Source organism: Grus americana, chromosome 6 (genome assembly GCF_028858705.1).
Source record: "Grus americana isolate bGruAme1 chromosome 6, bGruAme1.mat, whole genome shotgun sequence".
Lineage (NCBI taxonomy): Eukaryota > Metazoa > Chordata > Aves > Gruiformes > Gruidae > Grus > Grus americana.
The window spans coordinates 35,766,454-35,789,055 of record NC_072857.1 but is presented as its reverse complement, the minus strand read 5'-3'; the positions used below and the strand labels follow the sequence as shown (position 1 = coordinate 35,789,055).

The 22,602-nt window shown below is 37.9% G+C and overlaps 1 protein-coding gene across 2 annotated transcripts in view; it reads right to left on the bottom strand.

Annotated features, from left to right (window-relative positions):
* The window catches only part of CALCRL (calcitonin receptor like receptor), a 73,120-nt gene that overhangs the window by 4,888 nt on the left and 45,630 nt on the right, over nucleotides 1-22,602 (bottom strand). For both annotated transcript variants that reach the window (XM_054829288.1, XM_054829287.1), the window contains 8 exons: nucleotides 22,148-22,260; nucleotides 19,466-19,557; nucleotides 13,841-13,967; nucleotides 12,401-12,554; nucleotides 11,098-11,158; nucleotides 10,912-10,978; nucleotides 4,936-5,154; nucleotides 4,524-4,565 (listed from right to left, as the gene is read on the bottom strand). In XM_054829288.1, coding sequence (XP_054685263.1) covers nucleotides 4,524-4,565; nucleotides 4,936-5,154; nucleotides 10,912-10,978; nucleotides 11,098-11,158; nucleotides 12,401-12,554; nucleotides 13,841-13,967; nucleotides 19,466-19,557; nucleotides 22,148-22,260 — 875 coding nt within the window. The remainder of the gene's footprint in view (nucleotides 1-4,523; nucleotides 4,566-4,935; nucleotides 5,155-10,911; nucleotides 10,979-11,097; nucleotides 11,159-12,400; nucleotides 12,555-13,840; nucleotides 13,968-19,465; nucleotides 19,558-22,147; nucleotides 22,261-22,602) is intronic.

Here is a 22,602-nt window from a genome sequence, read left to right as displayed (position 1 = left end):
TTTTTATTAATTAATTTGCATTGCATAGAAACACATAGCCTTAAATCTTCACACAAGTTGAGTCCATTTCCTATAATCCCTCACAAAGCCAAAAGAAGCAGCGTAATCAAAATTCCATCTTTTCCAAGAGGGAAGCTTGGCATTTATTTTTAAATTGTATCAATCCATCTATGCATATCACTAAGCTATGTTCCACTTGATCTCCTTTCCATAGTCAATTACCTTAATAAGATTCATGTTTTATTGTAGACACACACGCACAAAAAAAAAAAAAAAATCGAGCAATTTTCACATTAGACAACCTAGGCTTGAGATGGGGAAACGTCAGTAACTAAATGGCTTAACCAAGGTTAAAGAAATCTATTGGCAGAGCTGGGAAATAAACTAGACTTGCCAAGTCGCTAGAAAGCGTTACGCCAGGTCCTCTCCCACACTTCCTCCTGGTTTTGCGCTCCTTCAGTGTGCTTGTTTGCTCGTCTTATTTTTCAGTTGCTAATAATATTTGTAAACCAGTCCTAAAGGATATCGGTCCCCACAGTTCCAGCGAGCCATCAGTGGCCCTGTGAGACAAGTGCCTTTGGGCTACTTCTAGGGAGAAAGCAGGCTGTTGAGCTTGTGCTCTGGCCAGTGGCGGATGCTATAAATAGTGTTTCCTGTCTGGGCAAACCCTGTTTCCTCTGTGCCCGCCCCAGTGCCCATCGTGTGCAGTTCTCACCAAGCTGCGTATTCCTGGCATTCTTCCCAAAGCCTGTCTGTTACTGCTGAATCAGTAGTTCACCTCTGTCCTACTGCACGTCTATTCTTGTAGCATATTACATCCTTTCATTTATTGTGACTGCCCTTCAGTCTTCTCTAAACTGTCCAATCATTTATAGAAGAAGATGGGAAAAATCAATAAGACAACTAATTTTTCACCACTAATTATACTCTGTTTAACAATATTCATGTCTAGCCATGAAATGAAACCAGAACTTTTATCACTCCTCAGCTTTGAGCAGTTGCAGAGAGCTGTAAATCCAGGTTAGGAGGGGTAGCACTTTGTTACAAGAAAGAATATTAAGCAATGCATTTAATAAAAAAAAGTAGTGGAATAAATATAATTGTATTTCTCAGTCATTAATAGACATGCTAGTTCCAGCTGGAAGATTCTTGCTTTCTTACCTCCTTATTAGTTAGCAATGGCTCTTTCTGATGAGTTTTCATGAAGGGCTCCTTCCAATCAGCTCTTTAACATACTAGTAGCTTGATGGTCAATAGAGCACAAATTAAACAGCTCAGTAGCCAACAAGGAGAAAAAAAAAAACAACCCCACACCACAACCTCGCCTATTGATAGAGGGATTAAACCCCGCAGACCTGAGAACGTAATCTTTACTGCAACATTTCTATAGACCAATGGAAGGAAAGGAAAAAAAACCCAACCCCACAAACCTTACATGGATAACATAGGTCATTATTATCACCTGTTATTAATAGCTCAATAGCAATCTTTCTTATCAGAGCTGTGGGACAAGCCCCTCCTCTGCCTGCAGCCTGTGTGACCCCCAAAGGCCACTCTAGGCCAACCCCAACTGGAAAACACGGGGAGGTACTCAAGAAGCATCTTGCTCTGTGGGAGCAGAATGTGAGTGCCTTTGGGAAGCCTTGCCACAGAAGGCAAAGATGAAGAGTTTGCATGTATGTCCTTGTCTGTAGGAGTTTTTGCGACGAACAGCTGCAGTGCAGTTAGAACTGGGTTTGACAGACCATCCCTGGCTGCACTGCTCAGGAAGTTAGCAAGCAGATCACTTTTATTCCTTTTTGGCCAGAGGTGGCCTGCGAGCCACTACTTGAACAGGGTTTAGCTCCTGATACGTGGTATAGAAAACATTAAAAGATATAGTAGCAGTTGGGAAACGCTAAGATTTAGATAGAAATTAGTGCTTTTAGCATTTTTTAATTGCTCATACCCCGCTGGCAAAAATCTCTGCCCCGTTGTCAGTCAAAGTGTCACTTCCAATATCAGTATTCACCTTTAAAGCACAGGCTTGCTACAGGCAAGCGTTAACAGCCCTCTCTGACGCCTGTCATTTGTACAGTCTCTAATGAGGTGTTGCTATGACAGACGATGATAAAGCAGCTTCTTGTACACAACAGCTAAGCTGCAGTTGCAGGCTTTGTTCAGGCATTGTCATGACAGCAGCAGACTAGAATGGCAACAGAATACACGTGTGCCTGCAGGCTCGCGTGCCAGAGGCAGAATTGCTTAGTAGACAAGGGAAACACTTTTTTTCCTGTGCAGACATTTTTTCCTAACTACACTGTCATTCTCCCCATGGATTTCCTCAGCGATACAGTTGTTTATAAAGCAGTAAATCCCTTCTTGAACAAGATGTCATAAGAAAAAAAAAAAACCCGTAAAGAGTGGTCATTGAAGCACTGAATCCAAAACTGATTTAAAAAGCATAAATTTCCACTCTATAGAGAGCAAATGCAGACACGTACGTTCAACTGACAAAGTCAAGGCATAGGGTCTAAAAATTAAATGCTGAAATTAATAAACGTTAAAATGGCTAAATCACCCTTTTGACAGTATCCTGCCCACAGATGTTCAAGACATGATTAATCTGTTACCATTTGTAGGAGTTGTGGAACTGCTCAGCCCACAGTGAATTTAGGATACTGAATTAGCGGGGTGACTCGGGCTTGCTTTTATTGCACAGCAGAACAGAGCGTGTAAAAAATATAAGTTTGTAACAATGGAATTGTAACAGATACAATTCTTACTGATTATATCATATTTTAAAATTAGGGTTTCTACTTATTTAAGTAATGAAATAGCCTCAGGATCCACAAGGATCAGAAGGCAGAGCTGAGCAGTGGACAACATTGTTTCATAGAAGTTTCAGGGTTTTCAAGTTCCCCCCTGCTTCCACCCCCCAGTTTGCACTGGAGCAGAACAAATTCTCTGATTTTTTCCAAATATCTGTTTTTAGAGGGCATTCTGAACTATAATATTTAGAAGGGAAACAGTGTGTGAAATATCAGTGCTTAATGTGGGCAAGTGATCACATCGGATCCAGAATGCTTAATGATGTGTTCTGCTTTCAATCAAATATATAATAATCAGGGAGTTCAACCTGGATCTACTTTGTGTTAAAACCAGATCAAAACCACTGCCCCATGACCACTAACCTGTGAGAAAACCTCTCTTCATCCTTTCTGCATCCTTGAAAAAAAAAAATCACTGACACTTTCACATTGCTGGGGAGGGGGGGAGCGGTGGGGTGGGTGGGAATAAAACCAAACCTTGAGCCCCCATGGAAGTTTCACTGCAATTCAGTCAGCTTCTGACTTAGGAAGAGGAGGAAGGGCGATCTGCATGAATCAATTCTAGTACTAGCCAAATATTTACCTGTAAGTCCATAATACTGTCCAATAACATCATACAAGCACACTCATACAATTTTATAACATCTGAGGAAAGAAACTAAGGCTTCAGTCACATGAAAACATCTGGTTACTCCCACATACAGCAACCACACCAAATGTAGAACAAACGAACAAACAGATGTGTAGGAATAAGTGTAGGATTGTAATTGTTCCTCTGCCAAAAGGGTTGGGGGAAAAAAATTACCTTTTTTTTTTTTTTGGTGGGGTGGTTTTGTTCATTTGTGTTGGGGTTACTGGGTTTTTGCAAGCAAGAGCCATATTAATGATTTTGTATACACATTTTTTAGCCTTTCTACCCCTTTGATCTGTGGCACTGTAAGCCCTGTAAGTGTACTCTCTGCAGCTTGGGGGCCAGTGTTTCTAGATGAAAGTCACTATTTGTGCTCCAGAGTTACTGGACCTTGCTCAATTCAAGATAACAGCAAAGCACCAGGATCCCTACCATAAACTACTGAAATATGGCAGAGTCCTCTAATGTAAGAATAAAGAAGTTTCTTCTTGGAATTGAGTGGTGGTGGTTCCTTAAAAGTGCGTTTCTTATTCAACACAAATTTCTGACCCAAGCACCATGAGCTATTAAGTTCTCATTTTTTGAATGATATTTTTCAGCAGTGCTAAAAAACAGTTTTCCAGATTTCAGCCTAAAATTTTCCCAAAGAACTGTGGTAACAGCACAGCACCCCAGCACAGCACCAGGGATGCAATATGCCCTGTCCTGCCGAAGAAAGATTAGGACAGATGCTATGCAGCTTCTACCATGGACAAATACACCTTCTGCATATTGAATTATGTTTTACTTTCATGTGAGAATTTATACCAAAATGACAAAGTGTCTTCAATCCCTTATATAATCAAGAGACATGTATACTGCTCAGCACAAAAGAGTGAGTCCTAAAAGTACGTAATGCCACAAATGATGATGTAGTCTTTTCCCAAGCTCTGCTCTTGGCAGCCAGATTTATTTTTTTAATTTTTTACCTGACAGATTTAGAAAATTAAAACAATATAGTCAAAAATTACCATCTTCTTAATTGCTGAAACAAAACACATATATATAAAGAAGTATTATAAATATACTAAAAGTTACTCTACCTCTCCATTAAAAAAGCAGAAAATTGTAGCCACCAGCAGACCCTGTAAAATAAAAATAAAAAGATTCTGCTTTATTTCACATGCGTATGGATTTTTTTTTTGTCAGGTTTGAGATAATTAGAAGTTTCTGATAAAATTCAGATATAGATATCAAAGAAAATGCAGTACAAATCTAAACTTAGTGAATTATTTCTAAAAATACATTACTAAAAAGTATTGAGCCAGCTATCTACTACAGTACGTTTCTTTCCTGTAAGAAATGAAAGTTCAGCATCATGAGAAAGTTAAAGTAGTTTATAAGAATATTGCAGAAAAGTCTTTAAAAAAGTAACATGATCATTTCTCCTTTATTTGCTGCACCTGCCAACTTCTATCTAGCTCAAGTGAGCAGGAACTGTCTAATGCTTCCTACCTGGTAGTGCATAAGGATGTGCATCACATAGTCATACACTTCCTCAGCGATTCGGCCTTCTGGTCGCCATGGAAACAGCACAAACTCAATGCCAAGGAGTGGCACCAGAATCAGGGTGGCTCTCACTGCCTTCATGTACAGGTTGGATTCTGCCTTGTGGGTGTCCTTCAGCTTCGTTATCAGAACACGAACGATATTGAGCAGGAAGAAAAGATTCACCTGTCAGAAAAGAAAATGACACTGAAGATAGTCTGAAAAGGAATCCCACACACGGTTTTGTGATGCTAAAAACTAGAAACTCAAGACAATTCATACTGCGTGGATAGCATTGTGATTGTACGACAACCATGAGTTAAAACTCTTTGAAAACACCTTTCAGTAACCGAGAGTGGACTCTACCATCTCTTATCCACATCCATTCCTCTAACTTATTAGGCAGCTGTCCATCCCGGTAACTGTTGGTCTTCCAGTGCTAACAATCCACACACCTTTCTCTCTGCTATCACAATAACAGTACACAGGTGAATGATTAGCTACTTTAAAATGATTATCTCTTTTTAAGTTGGTACTCTTCTCTCTTTGTGTTTAAATATGGTTCTTCAAAAAGCTACATTTTATTTTTCAAATATGAATTTGACAAATTTATAAAGAAAATATCAGATGAAAAATAAACATAAAATTGCAGGCAAAATGCTGCTAACAAGGAACTGTGTATACTCCTGTAGACAAATAGCAGATTTAATGTTCTCACAGCGGCCGACGGTTGGATTTGTGAATCATTCAGCAGAACTGCAAATGGGGCAAACACTGAGGAGATGCTCTACATCATTCTCATGCACTACTGAACTCGATTATTTCCATAGCTATTAAGGTTTTTCTTGTTAACAGTGGTGCATACCTGTTCATGCCATTTCACAAAAAAAAAAAAAAAAAAATACCCCCAACTGAAAACTGTATCTTTCAACATGTGAGCTCTCACTGTGGGCAACCACAAAACTAATACACACATACACGTACATATACATGTGTATATACACACCCACCCCCAAACAGACGAAGGACGTGAATAACCAGAGCAACTCCAACGTTAGCGATGATTACACCATATCGTCACCTCCCATGCAATAGTGGCAGCCCCTCACAGGAACTGGAGTTAGAAGAGACCTCAAGAGCTCAGCCAATCCCCTCACCTTGCCCGAGGGCACAGAGCCAAGAGAATGCTGCATAGGGGACCACTATGGAAGGGAGAGACCTAGAGTCTGGTCCTACCTCTGGTCTGTCCTCGTCAACAACCATCCAGTGACAAAAGGGGGAAGGAGAAGCCAGCAGACAGACAACTCCCTTCTAAAAAGACTAGGAACTCCTGGTCTTGGGGGAGGCTTCTGTCTTCCCGTAGGACAAGTGCAAACAAGGAAGCCATTTCGGAGCATGTGTGTCACCATGTCCTCCACAATCCTGGCAGAATTCTTTCATCTTTCATGTCCGTTAAGGTTTTCATGATAAACAGCTGTGTATTGTTATAGCAACATGGCCCTTGACAGATATGTGATGTTATTTATATTCTACTTACATGCTATTTAAATCATTTTAACAGGAAATTGTTTTACATAGGAAACCACTGCATGAATTTCTCCTGGAAGTCTCCAGCTACCTTTAAGTTTTGTTTAAGCAACCAAGGTCTTCTGATTCTTTCTCAGGGATTTATTTAGACTTTATGCAAGCCCACGATCCTCATCCAACTTCCTATTGTACACATAGACAATAAGTCCTTCCTCCATTTCTATATTTAATCCTTCTCACTTAAATCTATTAGTTCAACATCAACATCTCTCAAACCCATAGTTTTCAGCCCTCTCGTCTTTGGTAGCATGGCTAATTCCTGTATTACTGTCCTAAATATTAACTGAAGATGAAAGTTGCATCAGCCAGGAGTAAAATACCACCAATTTCATTTACAACATGCTGAAATGCACAGAATTTTCCTGATCCTTCCACTTACCCACCAAAAACAAAAAGCACAGACATAAGCACACAAGGAATTTGCAAATAGATATTAGGGCAAACGGAAAAGATGAATGAGGCAGAGGACAGAGAAGAACAGTACGAGTGTCAGTACAAGTATGCAGCACCAATTTTTGATGAGTATCTCTTCTGCCACAAATACAATGAGATCAGGATGAAGTGAATTCTTATCGACATGATGAAAACAGGTCTTGACGTGAGCAAGGAAGTGAGTAGATTTTTACATTTAAGTAAAAGCAGGCCAGTGGAACTACTCGCATATATATTATCATCAAATTGACTGGTTTGTAAAGCCCCAAAGGAGTCCTGTTGTGCTAGCTGCAATATGAACACATAGCAAAATAATGGTAGCTCCATGGTGACCTGAACCGGGCAAATGAACAAAAATGGGAACGAAGGCAATCCCAGATAAAAAGAAATGTTGGTGTCTATACTGGGAACTTAGTAGAATTTAAGTTCTGCCTTAAGAGTGGCAGTGAACTTAGCTGAGCTTATAAGTCACTAGGAGCTGCAGTTCTTGAATTCAAACCTCCTCAGGTCCCTGATATTTCTACTCTCTCCATGTTGAGTTTGTGCTAAGCAGTATGGTAATCCTTATTAGCATGTAGGTTTAAATCCTGTTTAAATTCCTCCTTGGGATAAACAGACCATTCTTAGCTCAAGAAACTCAGATATTCTTAGATACTAGCTGGTAGCAATTGCTTGGCTTTTAATACAGTTATTCAGATCTTAGCCTGGCTTGCTTGGGCAGAACACCTGTATGTGCTCATAAAGACAAGCTTTACACCTGGCCTGTGAACATTTCCAAGGCTGGGTGTATGATGCTCAGCATTCAACTTCTAAACTCTTAAGTCTTGTTTGTACTGAGTCCAGCTTAAAGTCATTAAATAGGTCAGTGACAAAGCTAGCAGCTCCTGAAATTCTTTCTAGTATACCTTCACTTACTACTTCTGCTAAAAGAATGTGCATCTATAAAAGGCTCTCAGTGTAAGACACCAATGCGTAACGTCATTATAGGGCAAAATAAGCATCCCTGTAGTATTATTTATACAAATAGTGGCATAACTAAATAAAAACCTACTCTTTCAGCAGCACCAATGCACACTAAATCACCAGTGCACTGGCACATCTGAAATCTACGCTGAAATCACTGCTGCTTTCACCAGTTCAAACCCATTGCTTTTTCACACTCCCCTCCATTTTGATCAATATTTGTCTAGTGTAAAAACTAACATCACCCTCTACTGTTTCATTCCCACACTATTTCTTTAATTGTGGCTGCTTAGGCAAACAGTTCTAATTAAATGGTCAACTGAAGACAATTCCAATCAAAATGCACCCTACGTCTGCTCCCATTTCCAGTCTCTTTGGCAGGGATCTGACCACAGTTATGTAATAACAGGGACCGTAAAAGCAGCGTTATTGTTAACTTTATGTAATTGTAGGATTTTCAGTGATGTACGAGAGTTAAACTCGCATTGGCTTCTGCCAATTCTCCCTGGCACCCACTTGACAGTCCTCTTCATGTTCTTTGAGATCTTGCTCCTGCAAGTAGAAACAGTGTCTTCTCCCCTTGTTATCTAATTTGCAGTTTAATATTGTTGCTTAAATGTCTACTAAAGCAGGTCATGGTTAGTAAAGTGTGAAAATTGTATCTGGCAAGCAAGCTGCTTAAGCAAATGAGGGTTCTGTTCACAAAGCCTAAACACATGCATTTCATCTGATGTCTTCATCCCTGGCTTGTCTCTTCCAAATTGACATATTGCATTTTTTTGTTACCAGAAAGGAAAGCAACTCCTTTAAGGTACTTTCCCATCACAGACAAGATGTGTAGTTGTGTTTAATCTGTGTTGTTCCTACCTGGTTTTCAAATAAATTTACTGATTGTACTGAGGCAAGAAAAATGCAAGAGAAACACTTTCAGTCTGTTCAGGAAAAATATAGGACTACCAAAGGTATACGTATTTGGAAATTGCAAAGGGAATAGACACAGATTCTGCCCAAACCAACCCCAGAGAGGCAATTACTATGACTCCAGGAAAATCAAAGGACATTCCTAGTGTTGCCTTGAACGGAAAGCAGACTTGACAGTTTGGGACTGACCCAGTACATTTGAAACCAGTAGGAGCCTTGCCACTGTTTTCAGTGTGACTTTGTGGAGGCCACTGCTGGGAAGGAGAAAATAATCTTACATCTTAAAATGAGGTCACTTCATGGGAGGTGGTATAGTCTCATAACTTTTACACAATATTTTCTGTTGTTATTTAAACAAGCTCTGACTAATACAAATTATATCTCAGCTTTCAAGAGCTTTACCTAAGTGATATATCTGTAAAGAGACACCTGGACAAAGGAAGTAATACCCCACAAGGCAATGCAGAATAGCATAGAGTTTCTGGGTGAAATGCAGCACCACTGAAGTGAGCAAAAAAATCCTATCCTTTTCTGTGAAAACAGGATTTCACCTTCTGTGTAAATTTGAGAGAAGAAAAACTGAAAGGATTTATAATTGGTTTTAAGTTTACAGATTAGCGCACTAAAATGTCTTTGCATGAACATATATGGCAGACCTGACTAAGAGGACAAGGGATTCTCAGTAATAATTTACACCCCAAGGGCCATGGATCTCAATAATGGTATCAACACAAAATGATATCAACACAACCTTCAAAATATAAGTTCATTGGTTAATTTCACTATGAGTGAAAATGGGAGTCACAAGAACCACGTGATTTAATGCAACAGTTTTCGGGGAGAATTCTCTATGCACAGAATGCTCTCTGTAAATATGCATTAACAATTTAACAGAAAAGGAAGTTCGTGTAGATCAGAAACTGAAATTATTTCTAAAAAGTTACCTAAAGTTTTCATTCTTAATGAATTTCCTTGCATGAACTGAAAAGCCATAAGCAAAGTCAGCAGATGTATACAATACCTTTGCCAGATGAGCTTGAAGTCTCTGTTACAACAAGAGATGACTGCAATATATATAGTCAGCAGCCATTTCAGATCCTAAATAGAATGCCTCTACACTGCAGCATTCTCTGCATTATGCATTCATAGATGTTAATTCTGTAGACAGTTGTGTAAGTAGGTATATATTAGTATTTTCTTTTATTATGCACTTATTTCAATTTAGCAGTAACCTATTGACTGAATTTCATAGGTTAAATTCAGTCCTAGAATAACTGAAATACGACATTGATTTTTATACAGTGGAGTCTTGAGTTACTTGCCTAGAATTTAATGTCCTCAGTATCAAACACTGGCGTAACAGAGCTGGCATTAACTTGGCGTGCAGGACAGAACACTACGCTCTGAGAGTTCATGAGGACTAATGAAGCAGAGTTGCCGCAGCACCCCGGCGGCCAAAGCACACATTGCTAGATTAGTATCAGAGCAGGGGCAGGCACAAATACTTGCAGGACTATTTCCACTGGTTCTTTCCCAAGGGTCTGCTCTAGTTTCTCTCCATCCTGTGTTCCCACCCACAGTCAGTCCTGACATTCAAGCATCCTCTTTCTGAACCCCAGTGAGGTCCTGCCTGGTAGCTGTTTGCCCACATTAGCACAGTGACACAGTGATGCTCCTAGTAGGGTCAGCCTGGCAAATGGCCTGGGCAGTGCGAAAACACTCTCTGCTAAAGAAAAGACTTGAATGTGCCCCTCCAGTACTCCTGATAATATTTAGTCCTTCCTTGTCACTAGCATTTAAGTGGAATGATAATCAACACTGCAAAACCTGAGTTTCTCAAGGGACATGGGGTACAGCTCCTTAATAATGCCGAGACTTGTGCATCTGGTGTGTCTAAGGCACCTACTGGGTTAAGCAAGAATCCTGTGAACGACAGTGACCTCTAAATCTTAGCTTTAGGCTCTTACCAACTTTATAAGCCTGTGAAGAACAGCCAGAAAACAAATAAGAAAAGCAAATTATTATCTGAAAAATGCCTACCAACAGAGCAGCACAAATAGGGCCATGGATGATGTACAGCAGATGAGTATCAGAGCTGATCCAACAACTAGAGAAAACAAACAGGGAAAGAAAAAAACATTTGGCATTTTAGTATTGGTTGTATTCCTTTTTTTCCCCTTAAAGAAAATACAACAGTTTTGCATAAAAAGTTGAGATGCTACTTACTTGTCATTGTAATATAAACTTCTAGCAACGGCATGTATGCAGGCAGGGATCAGTGGAAAACCTGTGAAGAAAAAACAATGTTTTCTTCATATATAAGCCAGGCAAATAACTAAGTAAACTTGCATCTCTTGCAGGAATCTTCTCTATTTTCACCTTATCTAAACTACATACCTGCAGAGCAAATAAAGTAACAGGGACCAATCCTGTTTCTATTTTCTCAGAGTTATTTCAGAGAAGTGCATGAAACCTTATTCCCACTGTCTTGCCAGGAAATCCATACCAGCACACAGAAAGAAAAGTCAAATCAAATTATAACTTTTTAGAATGTAGCAATCAATTTTCATTAGCACAGATGTTTTTCAGACTGCAATCTGCAATAAAGCTAAATAGGTAAGTAACATTAAAAAGGTAATTGCATATATGACCATAACTTTAACAGTATGTATATCCCTGTCCTCACTGCTACTTGCTGGGTATTCAGAAAACAAGGTCACATGCAAAAAAAATAATTTTGAAAACAGACTCTGGAAATCAGGCTGAATTCAAAATATGAAAAGAATAAACAAATTCATTATCTGGGGTCCTTGACACTCTGGTGGCACCTAATTTTAAGAAACTGCTGAGCACCTATGATCTTTTAACCGCATGTCAGCTGTGTCTGTAGTGGGACGGCTAGCGACCCAGGTGCCCAGACACATTCTAGCTGAATGTGCCAACACACTGAAGCTGAGGAGAAAGCCCTCACTTGCACTCTGCGAACATGCTGTTGTGCATTATCTGAAACGACCAGGTTTGGCTGCTGAGTTTTCATACTGATATTACTTGAGATCTTCAGCTACAGCTATTCTGTATTGGCTTAGTGAACAATACAGGTCAAATGGAACTGCTGGAAAAATAAATCCTTGGCCATCTTAACTCAGTTCTGACCCTCCACCCTAGACATGGCGAGACTTCTCTGAAAACAAACATTCATTCCTGAATAAACATCTTCGAGATGAGGAACAATGAATAATTACTTCTTAATGTCCTTTTTATAATAGGAGACTATTTTCTCTATACAAAGGAGGAGTCGCTTCCTGACTCCAGAAATGCATAATCTCTCTTTCAGCAAAGATAGAGGTGCGTACAACTTCCTACATTAACATTTCTAAGCCTGTTAAAACACTACGGACAAAGAAGAGGGGTGTGTCATCGTTGTTCAAAGCTACCAGCTCAGAGAAGCAAAGGTACAGATGTTCGGATTCTCATGAAAAGGAGGAAGAGATTGCATTGGCCTTAAAATACAGAACGTGAAATTGCATACCCCAGCCAAGAAGGTAATACCACATCAGGTGTTGTTTCTCAGCAAAAACTGCCACCACAATGAGAGTATGCAGGTAAATGCCTTCACACAGCATCCAAAAGTAGTTGCAACCCATTAGGTACAGGTAGATGAACTGTGACACTTTGCAACTAACCTGCAGAAAAAAAGCAGAGTACAATATAAATTTTTAAGTTGCAAAAATCTCAGAGCTTTATTTGCAAAATGGAAAAAGATACTGCTCGAGTCAAATGTTAATGTTTATTCTGGTTTTCACTACAATTATGCTTCCAATACTTCCAATTTTAACCTAGTCAGAATTGCACTGAGGGCCAGTTGAGGACCTGCATAGTAGGTTCTGGAAGTAAACTCTCTTGTTGGCATATATTTGTATTTAACTTCATTTACATGATAGTCTTCAACTGAAATGTTAAAATATAGCTTATTCTGAAGACTGAAATGTGAGGTTGTGAAAAAGGAGCAATAGTTAACTTGCACATTTGGACACAGTAGATATTTCTTTTTCCTCCTGAAATTGCTGTGTGACTGATCTATTTCTGGCACTTAACTTCAAACAAACAAACAAATCAATATTGTTATCCCATGTTGTGCTACCTAACTCACTTGATGATGATTATTAGCCGCTATCTCCAGCCTATATTCCAGCACTTTGATGAGTTTTGACAGCAGAGAAATAATTTATCTTTTTACTTGATTCAGCTTCTGGAGGTTTGCCCTAACTTTCACAGAATTTAAATTTATCTTCCAGGTCTAAATAAAAATAAAGCCATAGTTAGGGATTTGTTTGTTTATGCATTCAATTTTCAGGCTTTTCCGTTGCTATAACTCCTAGCCTTTTGGGAGAGGCTACTGATTCACACTTACCCCAGTATTATTAGGAAATGAAAGAGAAAAATCAGACCCAAATGGATGGCTTTTTTGTTTTGTTTTTACTTTTGGAATATAAGGGTCAGCTTTAGCTCCTTTCACAAAAAAAAAAAAAAAAAAAAAAAAATTCTCATTTCAACTGAAGATGGCAAAGTTAAAGCCATAGGAAAGTAGCTGACAGATCCAAAGTACATTGCAAAGGGTTTTTTTACTGCCCTTCCTTGGTGAATTCAACTGTCATAACCTCACTGACATCATCTAGAATAGGCTACTGTCTTGCAGTTGTTTCAGTGTGAAAGTGATCTGTACAAATTCAGAAGAGCACTTCAGTATGGTCTGTCCCTTAGAGTGTTTTTAGTATTTCGAAACTTCAAATGTGAAATGCCCAAATCATTGTTAGACATTTGTTGTACTATGTAACATGGATACATCGTCACTGAACATTTTAACCTCCTATATACAACATTTCATCAACTATTCATGTCTCATCTCTTCTGTGTTGCTGAAGTTTTCCACATGCAAATCAACAAGGCTGCCAAATATACTTTCACTTACTGGATTAGTTGCAACTAACTCCTGATTGTTGGCAACTGCAGTCAGTGAAATTATTGTTACAACAGAGTTGCAAACAAAAGAGAAAAATAGATTTTTATGCAGGGTAATCCTTTGGCAACTCAAGCTCCTAGAAAAGAGAAACAAGAACAAATGAATACACGGGGGGACAACTATGTGTACTTGGGGACAACTCTGAAATTTTGAAATACTAGAGCTCTTTTTTTTATTAAGAAGTCTTACATCAACCCTTTCTTCAGCTCCAGTCCAAATCTAATAAAATGATGTGAAAGGTAACACCTTCCCTTAAACGCCAACAGGAGGCAAAGCAAGTACATTCAGTTCCAGTATGTTTACAGTGAAGGACCTGCTTTGTAGTGGCTATCTAAAAAAGATTTGAATAATACAACATATTTCAGAAGATTTATACCTTTTTTTGTTAGTACCTGAAGAATTTCCCAACTATCATACCTGAGCTTGAAAAAGCTGTCTTACCCTATGTTTCCATTTACCCAAACCTATTAAGATTTTTTGAGGATACTTATCTTTTTACCAACATTCTTGTCATTTTTTTCTTCCTTAATCCTACAGCTAGAAAAATACCCAAATAAGTAAAACCAAATGCAAATAAAATGCTAATCTTATCCTGACTTTTGTATATAACTAAGTTGTAAACAGTACATAAGATACAATTATAAAATGCAATATATAACTGCATTTAATTGTGTTAATTTTCAAGATTTGCTTTTAATCTTGCAATAAAATTTAAGAGAAAAATATCTTTGGAAGAGCTTTCTTTTTTTTTTAAACAGAGGTTCAATAATATAAAACAATACTAGAAGTTGAACATAGTCATAGCATGTTTTCCGTTTATCTGCCATTCCAGAGAAAGCAGGGCTAACTTAGCACCATTCCAAGAAGCAGGAGTGCTTCTTATTCAAGTTTTTCCAAAGAAATTCAGCTTTACGGATGAACACAAATGATAGAAAGCCTATATGGATATGCGAACAATTCAGATCATTGGGATCTTAAACCTTAATGCTCAAAATTCCCAAAAGCACAAGTAGCATCCATTTTATTAGGAAAGCTGATGAGTTTACAAAGCTGGGTAAAAATGATCCTGTTAGATTTAAGATAGGGGCTGCACAGCAGATAGGAGCCAAGTGACTCGATCAGAGTCATGCAGCATGTCAGTACTGGCAGTCAGGAACAGAGCACACTTCTGCAGGGTGAGCACTCCTCAGAAAGCTTTCCCACACGCACAGAGATGTGATAAAGACTGTGGTACTGTGGTCACTCTCAGGAAACGCTCTTTGGTTACTTCAGAGAAAGCATCTACTGAAGCCTCTGCGCTTTATAACCGCACCTACCCACCTCCTTTTCATAGCCAGCAAAACGGAGTGCAGTTCATTGACAAAAGGAAATGACTAACTGGAGGAAGAAAATCTATCGCTTACACATGTAACTGCTTTTCACTGTTAGAGAAATCAGAAATGCATTGACAAAGTCAGCAGGGGACAAGTCTAAATTGTCACACACGGGGGGGGGGAAAAGTTGTCCAGCCTTTTCAAATAGCATGCCTGGAAGAAAAAATGAAGTAGGAGCATTGTTTATTAATTTTTAATTTGAGAGGGCAGGAGGGAGAAGAACTTTATATTTTAACAGAGAAATGCAGATATGGAATAGTCACCAAAGCTGAAGGAGTAGATTAAAATCTGTTGAGAATGTGATAGATGAAACAAGAAATGAAATGACCCTACCAAACAAGAGACACAGTCAAAAAAGACGGGCTATAGGAGACTGCACTCCTTGGTTGCATTCTTTGCAACTACCACAAGATGAGCGTATGAAGCACCCCACAGATAAGATGGAGTAAGTTAAGAGGTTCAGATATGCACAGTGCCATACCATGAATCAGGCAGACAGAGTTTCTGCAAGTCAAGCCTCGGAGCCCTGAGACGTTCTAAGCCTCATGCCACTAAATATAGGGGAAGGAAACTTCTCCAGACACCAGCACAACCATGCAGCACAAGGAACTACCCTACATCAACCTCTGGTTGCCAAGTGTTATTTGCCCAAAGAAAATAGAAAAGAAGAAGTGTCCAAAATACAGAACACAGCTTTGGATATGAACTAAATGATAAAGTATATTCCATTAGGCTTTTTTAAAACTTTATTTTGTCTTTGGTTTTAATGACCAAAACACATAAAGCTTTGATTATTACAATATGCTGTTTTTATGTTCTTTGAATATGTATTATGAATTTTTTCCCTATATATTTTATATATGAAAAGAGAGGCAACACTAGATTCCAGCTAAGGGCTTTGTATAAACAAGTCCTGAAGAACTCTGGAATTCTGTCTGCTTATTGTTAAGCAATGCACAGGCAAGGAAAAGCACGTACAGCTAATGGGGCCATCTCTCAGGGTCATCCAGCAGCTGTTCCTGTTGAATATTCAAACACACCCATCCACACCCACCTCCACCCATGCATAAAAGGATTGAAAGGATCACCGGACAAGAAACAAGAAAGCAAGACTGATGACATTTAAAAATGAAGACTGCTTTTATTAATAAAAGGGGTTTTTTCCTAAGCCTCCCCACCCTCCCTCCTCTTCTACCCTTCCTATATTCCTTTTTCTAACTGTTTGTCTTAATGACCTAATATCCTTTAATCACTTAATTCTCATAATTATGATCTAAGAACAGTTGAATGACCTACGCTGGATTAAACCATATGCAGTAAAATAAAAACAGACCTCCTGCTAAATTACCTATTTCCCTTCCCATTTTGACTCCTGTATGTCTTGGGCATTAGGGAAAAATTCATTTCTCCAATATTTCTCCAAGATAAAAAAGATAACATTTTCAAAAGCCCCTGGATGTGTTTGGGATCTAATTTTTAAGGTATTCAAATACTGCAGAATTCAACCAGTGAGAGCCACATATGCACCTAAGGGGAATTATCTGTCCAGCTGAGATTAATTTAAAGTGACTTAGGAACCTCCTGTCTCACTATCAGTCAGTTGTTTGCCCACTCTTTAAGCGTAGTGTTACTAACCTCTGTGATTCGACATGATGTTTGATCAACAACTTCTTTATTTCAGGAGGAAGGTGGTTTTGTTTGTTTTTTATTTGGAGCTGTGAGGGGACATCTTTCAAATTATAGCTCCCCTTTCTCTGAATTCACTGTTCTTTTAGGATTTCTCTTGCCTTGTTTCTCTTTATGAAAACCATACAAATATTTTAACAGAAGATTTATAATAAACACACGTACAATTTAGAGTACGTAGCAAAACGAGGAAGCAGAGCCACTGCAGAAGTTATTTTTATGTGTCATAGATGAATTTTCAGAGAGGAAGATTGGAGTTCCAAGTTTATAGCCAATTTTATGCTATTATACCAAGAAGTCCAATCCACTTGGGGAACACAAGTCACAAATTGGACAAGTATTTCCAATGAGACAATTTTCTAAAGAAAAAGACAATTTCAGATGAAAAAAATGCACAAAAACATTTTAATCTTGAAAAGTTGAGGAGACTTGGAAAAAACTGCCATTTTTCCTTTGGAGAAAAGTACCACCTTTCTTGTCAAACCTAAAGATATTCTAATGGTCAGCAATCTAGCAAATATCATCTGGAAACTGTCAATCGACTAACAGAATAAATTCTTTGGAAACATGACAAATTCAAAGGCACCCACACACAATAACAAAAAAAAAAATCCACCTGTTAAAGCTATGAATAATTATACAAACTTCGGCTGATATATAATACATCCTGGTATTAATCTAGATCCTTAAATACCCTTCTGGTTCTAAAAATACTTTAGAGGAACTGTACATCCCAAGAGAACAGCTTGTAGAGGACTTTCTTTAGCTTCCTTTAAATTTTGTAATTTCCTTTTATATCCCAACATAACCACAGTCTAGAAATTGTGGTTTGTGGGTCTGGATTAATTCCATGTGGTTCTCTGAGGAGAGATGATCCTTCTACCAAAGGGAGAAAAATATCCCTGGAGAGTTAGACAAACATGACATAGTTATAATGGTGGCAAAGCAGATCACCTGCTTTTGCAGTTAAGTGCCACAAGCCAAGATGAAATTGGCTTGGTTTTCATATGATAGTACAGAAAAATAATGTTTTAATGTCTCTGAACTTTTAACACCATATGGTATTCCAAATCTGTTTGTTTTCTCCTGAGAAGTCTATGTCGAAGCATTTTTCCTGTCACAATAGGTATTTAGTCTGTTAAACGGTTTGTGACATTTATAGCAACAGCATAGCCCTGTTTTATGCAAAATCAAGCTTCTTATAAGGACTCAGAGCCATTTCCCATGTTAATTTTGTGGAGGGAAAGTGAATTTGGAAAGCATTGTTTTTACAGGTCATATGCAAATAAATTGAATAAAAAACCCACCAATGTTTTGGTTTGTGCTCATAAAAAGAAGTCAGAAAAAGTTGAAAAGTCATCTTGAATATTGGATTTCACAAAGAGAGGCTACAAAGTTGAAGCACTGTGGTTTGTTGGGAATTTGTGTAAATGTTGTCCCAGAACCTGGGGAAATAACGCATATCTAAATTGGAAACACTATTTTCAGCCAGATGTGACTACAAAGGATATTTTTTTTATCAGATCTCTGCTACTCCTACCTAATCAAAGTCCAGAGCATGAGAAAAGCAAAATCTGAGCTAGCCCCACAGTTGCTGGTGTATGTGCTATTCGTATTTAAATGTTAGGAAAAAATAAAAGATGGAGTGAGACAGTAGGGTATAGTGGTAAGAAACAGCTGAGAGAGTAGAGCAGATCTATATTATCCAATGCAAAATGATGCAGAAATGGTTAAACTAGTGCCAGTTAAGAAGGAAAGCCTACACCATGTGATGCAGCATTTGGCAGAGAATAACTTTCTCTCAGCACTGCTCATGTGGCAACACTCCTGGTTTCACCTTTCTACTACACATCATCAACTTCTTAAAAAAAAAAATCTTTCACAGGAAAGAAAAGTACGTCCACAAAATGCAAAGTAATATGACTAATTTTAAGAGACCTGTGCATTATAAGTTATTGTGACAGTGGTGATACACTGCTAAAAGTTTCTTTCCAGAAGGTAACATAGTAAATGTTAGTGGATATGACATTACTGTGAATAAAAAAAACAGGATTATTTTTATTATTCCCATTCCTACTGTAGCTCTTAGCCTTACTTTCTTTACGGTTTATCACATTTTGTGGCTACCTACTTTGGAATGTTACTGTACCTATCATAGGTCATCAGTATTTTGGCTCCCATTTGCTCTTTGGTTTGGCTGATGCTTGGCATATCCACACTGTAACTTATTATTAAAAAAACAAACAAGCCCACAAACCCAAAACAAACTAACATTTTCCCATTTCCTACTTTCAATATATTCTATGGTTTTTGGTTTGCAGATTTGGGATTTTAGGTTTCTGAGAAAAGAAACCTAAAATTTTATTACAATATAACGTTCAATGCCAAACCAATACACGGACTTTCTTCACCTTCTTGCTCCATCTAATCTCATCGGGATGGCTGGTGTTTCAAGCACTGAAACTAGGATTGTTGCAACCACTGATATTTGGTAAAGGATTTTAAATATACTTACTTAAAATAAAAGAATATGCCAAGAGAAATCAGAAGTGATGCAATTGAAAGACCATGTCCGATGATGGCCAAGTAATACAAATTCAGAGCAGTCTGCAATACAAGAACAAAACCAAGCACCCGTGATGCATACAGAAGTATTGGTGGTAAAGCACATACTTAGACATCTCTTCCGCATGTAAAATGACTATAATAGAATTAAGAAAATAAAAACATTACAGATAATGATGAGTCAAGTCCAGAATCCTGCAAATCAGTATCTTACTAAAATCTCTTTCTGTATGTAGGGCACACAACAAAATCATTGAAATCATCACTAAACTTACCTCTTATCAGTTAAAACATTAGGTTTCTAATATATACTGCTATGGTTTTTCTGAGTATTTACATAAATCTGGCTATTTATGCTACTACACTGGGTGCATTCCTGTCTGAGGTTTGATTAATCTATTAACACAACTCTTAAGTAAAACATGTGCTTCCTATATGATTTTATATATTTTTTCCTCATAAAAGGTTTTTTCTTATAACTGCAAGATACTTCCTTCAAAAGCAAGCTGTGGTTATGATATTGGAAATTTAGGTTTCATTTGACATTTAAGGAAGGGCATGAATAAAATTAACAATTACTTAAAAATAGTGAAGACTAAACAGTCTTGTTAAATAAGCCTACAGCCAAATTATAGAATTATGAAAAGCAGAGTAAATACAAAAGGTAAAAATGAGGAACTAGTAAATTAATATTTGCAATACATACAAACTCTTATTGTTAATTTTTGAATTACAAAATATATTAATTTCCACTAGTAACAAACGCCTGCTTTCAGTCATGGAATCTGCCTCACAAAATTTCTCTTGTTCATCAAATGTAAGATTATCATTTTGCACATAAGGAAATGAAGATTTTCAGGTTGAACCTTATACTATCACAATAAAACATAACTATCTTGATTCTATAGGTAGAATTAGAGCACACATACAAATGCTTTAAAAAAAAAAAAGCGCAATGCAATGGGTTTAAGTGAGACTTAATTGCTGCTTAGGGCACTAACAATAAGAACTGAACAATGGACAACAGTCACATTTAGCGTGCATTATCTAACCCCCCTCCCGAGCAAAGTGAAAAGATAATGTTGTTTAATATAACAAAACATAGAACTGTAGCAAGCAGTAAGGCTTTCTTTGGAGCTACTATTCCATTTAACAATAGCTTCTGATTCATGACAGAGCTGAAACACGCTGGCAAAACAGCCTGAGGGAAACTAAGTCATTATTCATGAAGAAGGACCTGCACGGATCTGCTCCTGTCTGAATAATATTCTCCCAGTTTCCAGCCAAATATTAGCAAGAAGCAATGAATTACACCATCTCTGCTAGTAGAATTAAATTGCCATCAACGTATTCAGCATCTTGCGATTTGAGAAAAAGCAATACAAAAGTGCCTTGTTATCATCATCTATGACCACGCTTTCTCAACATGGTTTCTAGGTAAATACCCTAAAGCACTCTAGACAGCAACGATGCAGACAGTTAGGATCTCTATCAGATGTCAGTTTTCTTGACACAATCTGCTATTATTGAGCTCTCTTCCATGAGGTCCAAATTAATTTACAGTCTATCCAGACCTGTGTTTTATATTTCTAGTTTCTCAGAAAGGGGGCATTTGGAGGTTTACCAGTTTTCTTTTTCTCCTAAATCTGTCAATGGATGGGCATCTTCAAGATAAAGTGAAATCTATAAAAATACCATCTATACAGACACCCACACAGGTATGTGTATGCACAGAGTCTACCTTTGATGTAAAGAAAACAGTTCTCACAAAGCATTTTGTTGCCTGGCTCAAGATAATTTTGGATGTTTGCAAAATTTCACTTAAATAGGTATAGGTTTTCCATTTGTGTGAACAGCTTAGTATCTCAGAAACAGAAAAAATGGCATTTGGGAGCCAAGACACAAGACATGCACGGGAAAAGGATCACAAGGAAAAACAAACCCTAAGTAACACTTCTCATCATTTACTTCCCTTTGGCCTCCAAAGATTGTGTGGTAAATCCACTCAACTACAGCTTGCCTACACTTTTGTTTAAAATAAATAAATAAATAAAAAATTATTATGCTTTTCATAATGGGGAAAAAAATACCCAAACATCCAAACTCTACTTAAAGCTGCCTTGAAGATGTATTAAGCCCAAGTAAACTTTTGTTGTGCTCCTGCTGAAAATCTCTGTCTGAAAAACTCACAGTATGAGTTACTTGGATAAACCTGTGCACTCAGCACATCTTCCAGAGATGTGCAAACCTCCTGCAGTTCTGCAGAGCATGGACCCTACTTCGAAATTATAAAGCAAAATGTGAAGGTCTGCTTTTATAAGGCATACACTTTGCTTACCAGCAAGTGACTGTGAATGACCTAAACAAGTACTAGTACCTACGCATTTAAAATACCCATAAACAAAAATACGATCATATTATTTAAGCAGTTGAAATCAGCTGTAAAAGACAAATCATGTGGGTTGAGGGGTTTTTTAGTCTGTTTTGCTCAATTCATCCTTTTTATTCAACACACTTTCTTCTTTCTGCATTCTGATGTTGCATCAACTCTGGGGCCATCCTAGTTTTGAAACTTTGCAATTTTTCAGATCAGTTTCTTGACACTGGTAACATGCATTCATTCTTTTCCTACCTTCACTTTCTCATGAGTATAGATATTACACTGGGTATAGTTTGTCCACGTCCTGTTGCTTTCTGGGTGTCTAAACCAATTCCCACTTGGATCACAGATCTTCGTAACTTTTTCTACAGTCAAAGTTGATAGAAGAAAAACAAAAAAGAAAAACCACAACAGTCAGCACTGAAGTTCTACTTCTGGGTGCCTAGTATTTAATGAAGAAAGATTGGCAAACAAATGACAGCTATACTAATATGACTAAAGAGACATTGTTTGTTACTATGAATTCTGAGAAACTACAGGCCATTGCTTTTGCTTGGCAAGGGCAACTGATGATGTGTTTTTCTTAAGAAAACAAATAGATTTCCCTCCTCCAATCCAGTAAGTATCAAAATATATGAAACTGTTAGAGAACTAACAGATGAAGTGACAAGAATATTTAAATGGCTTGTTTAACATCCAAGATCTCA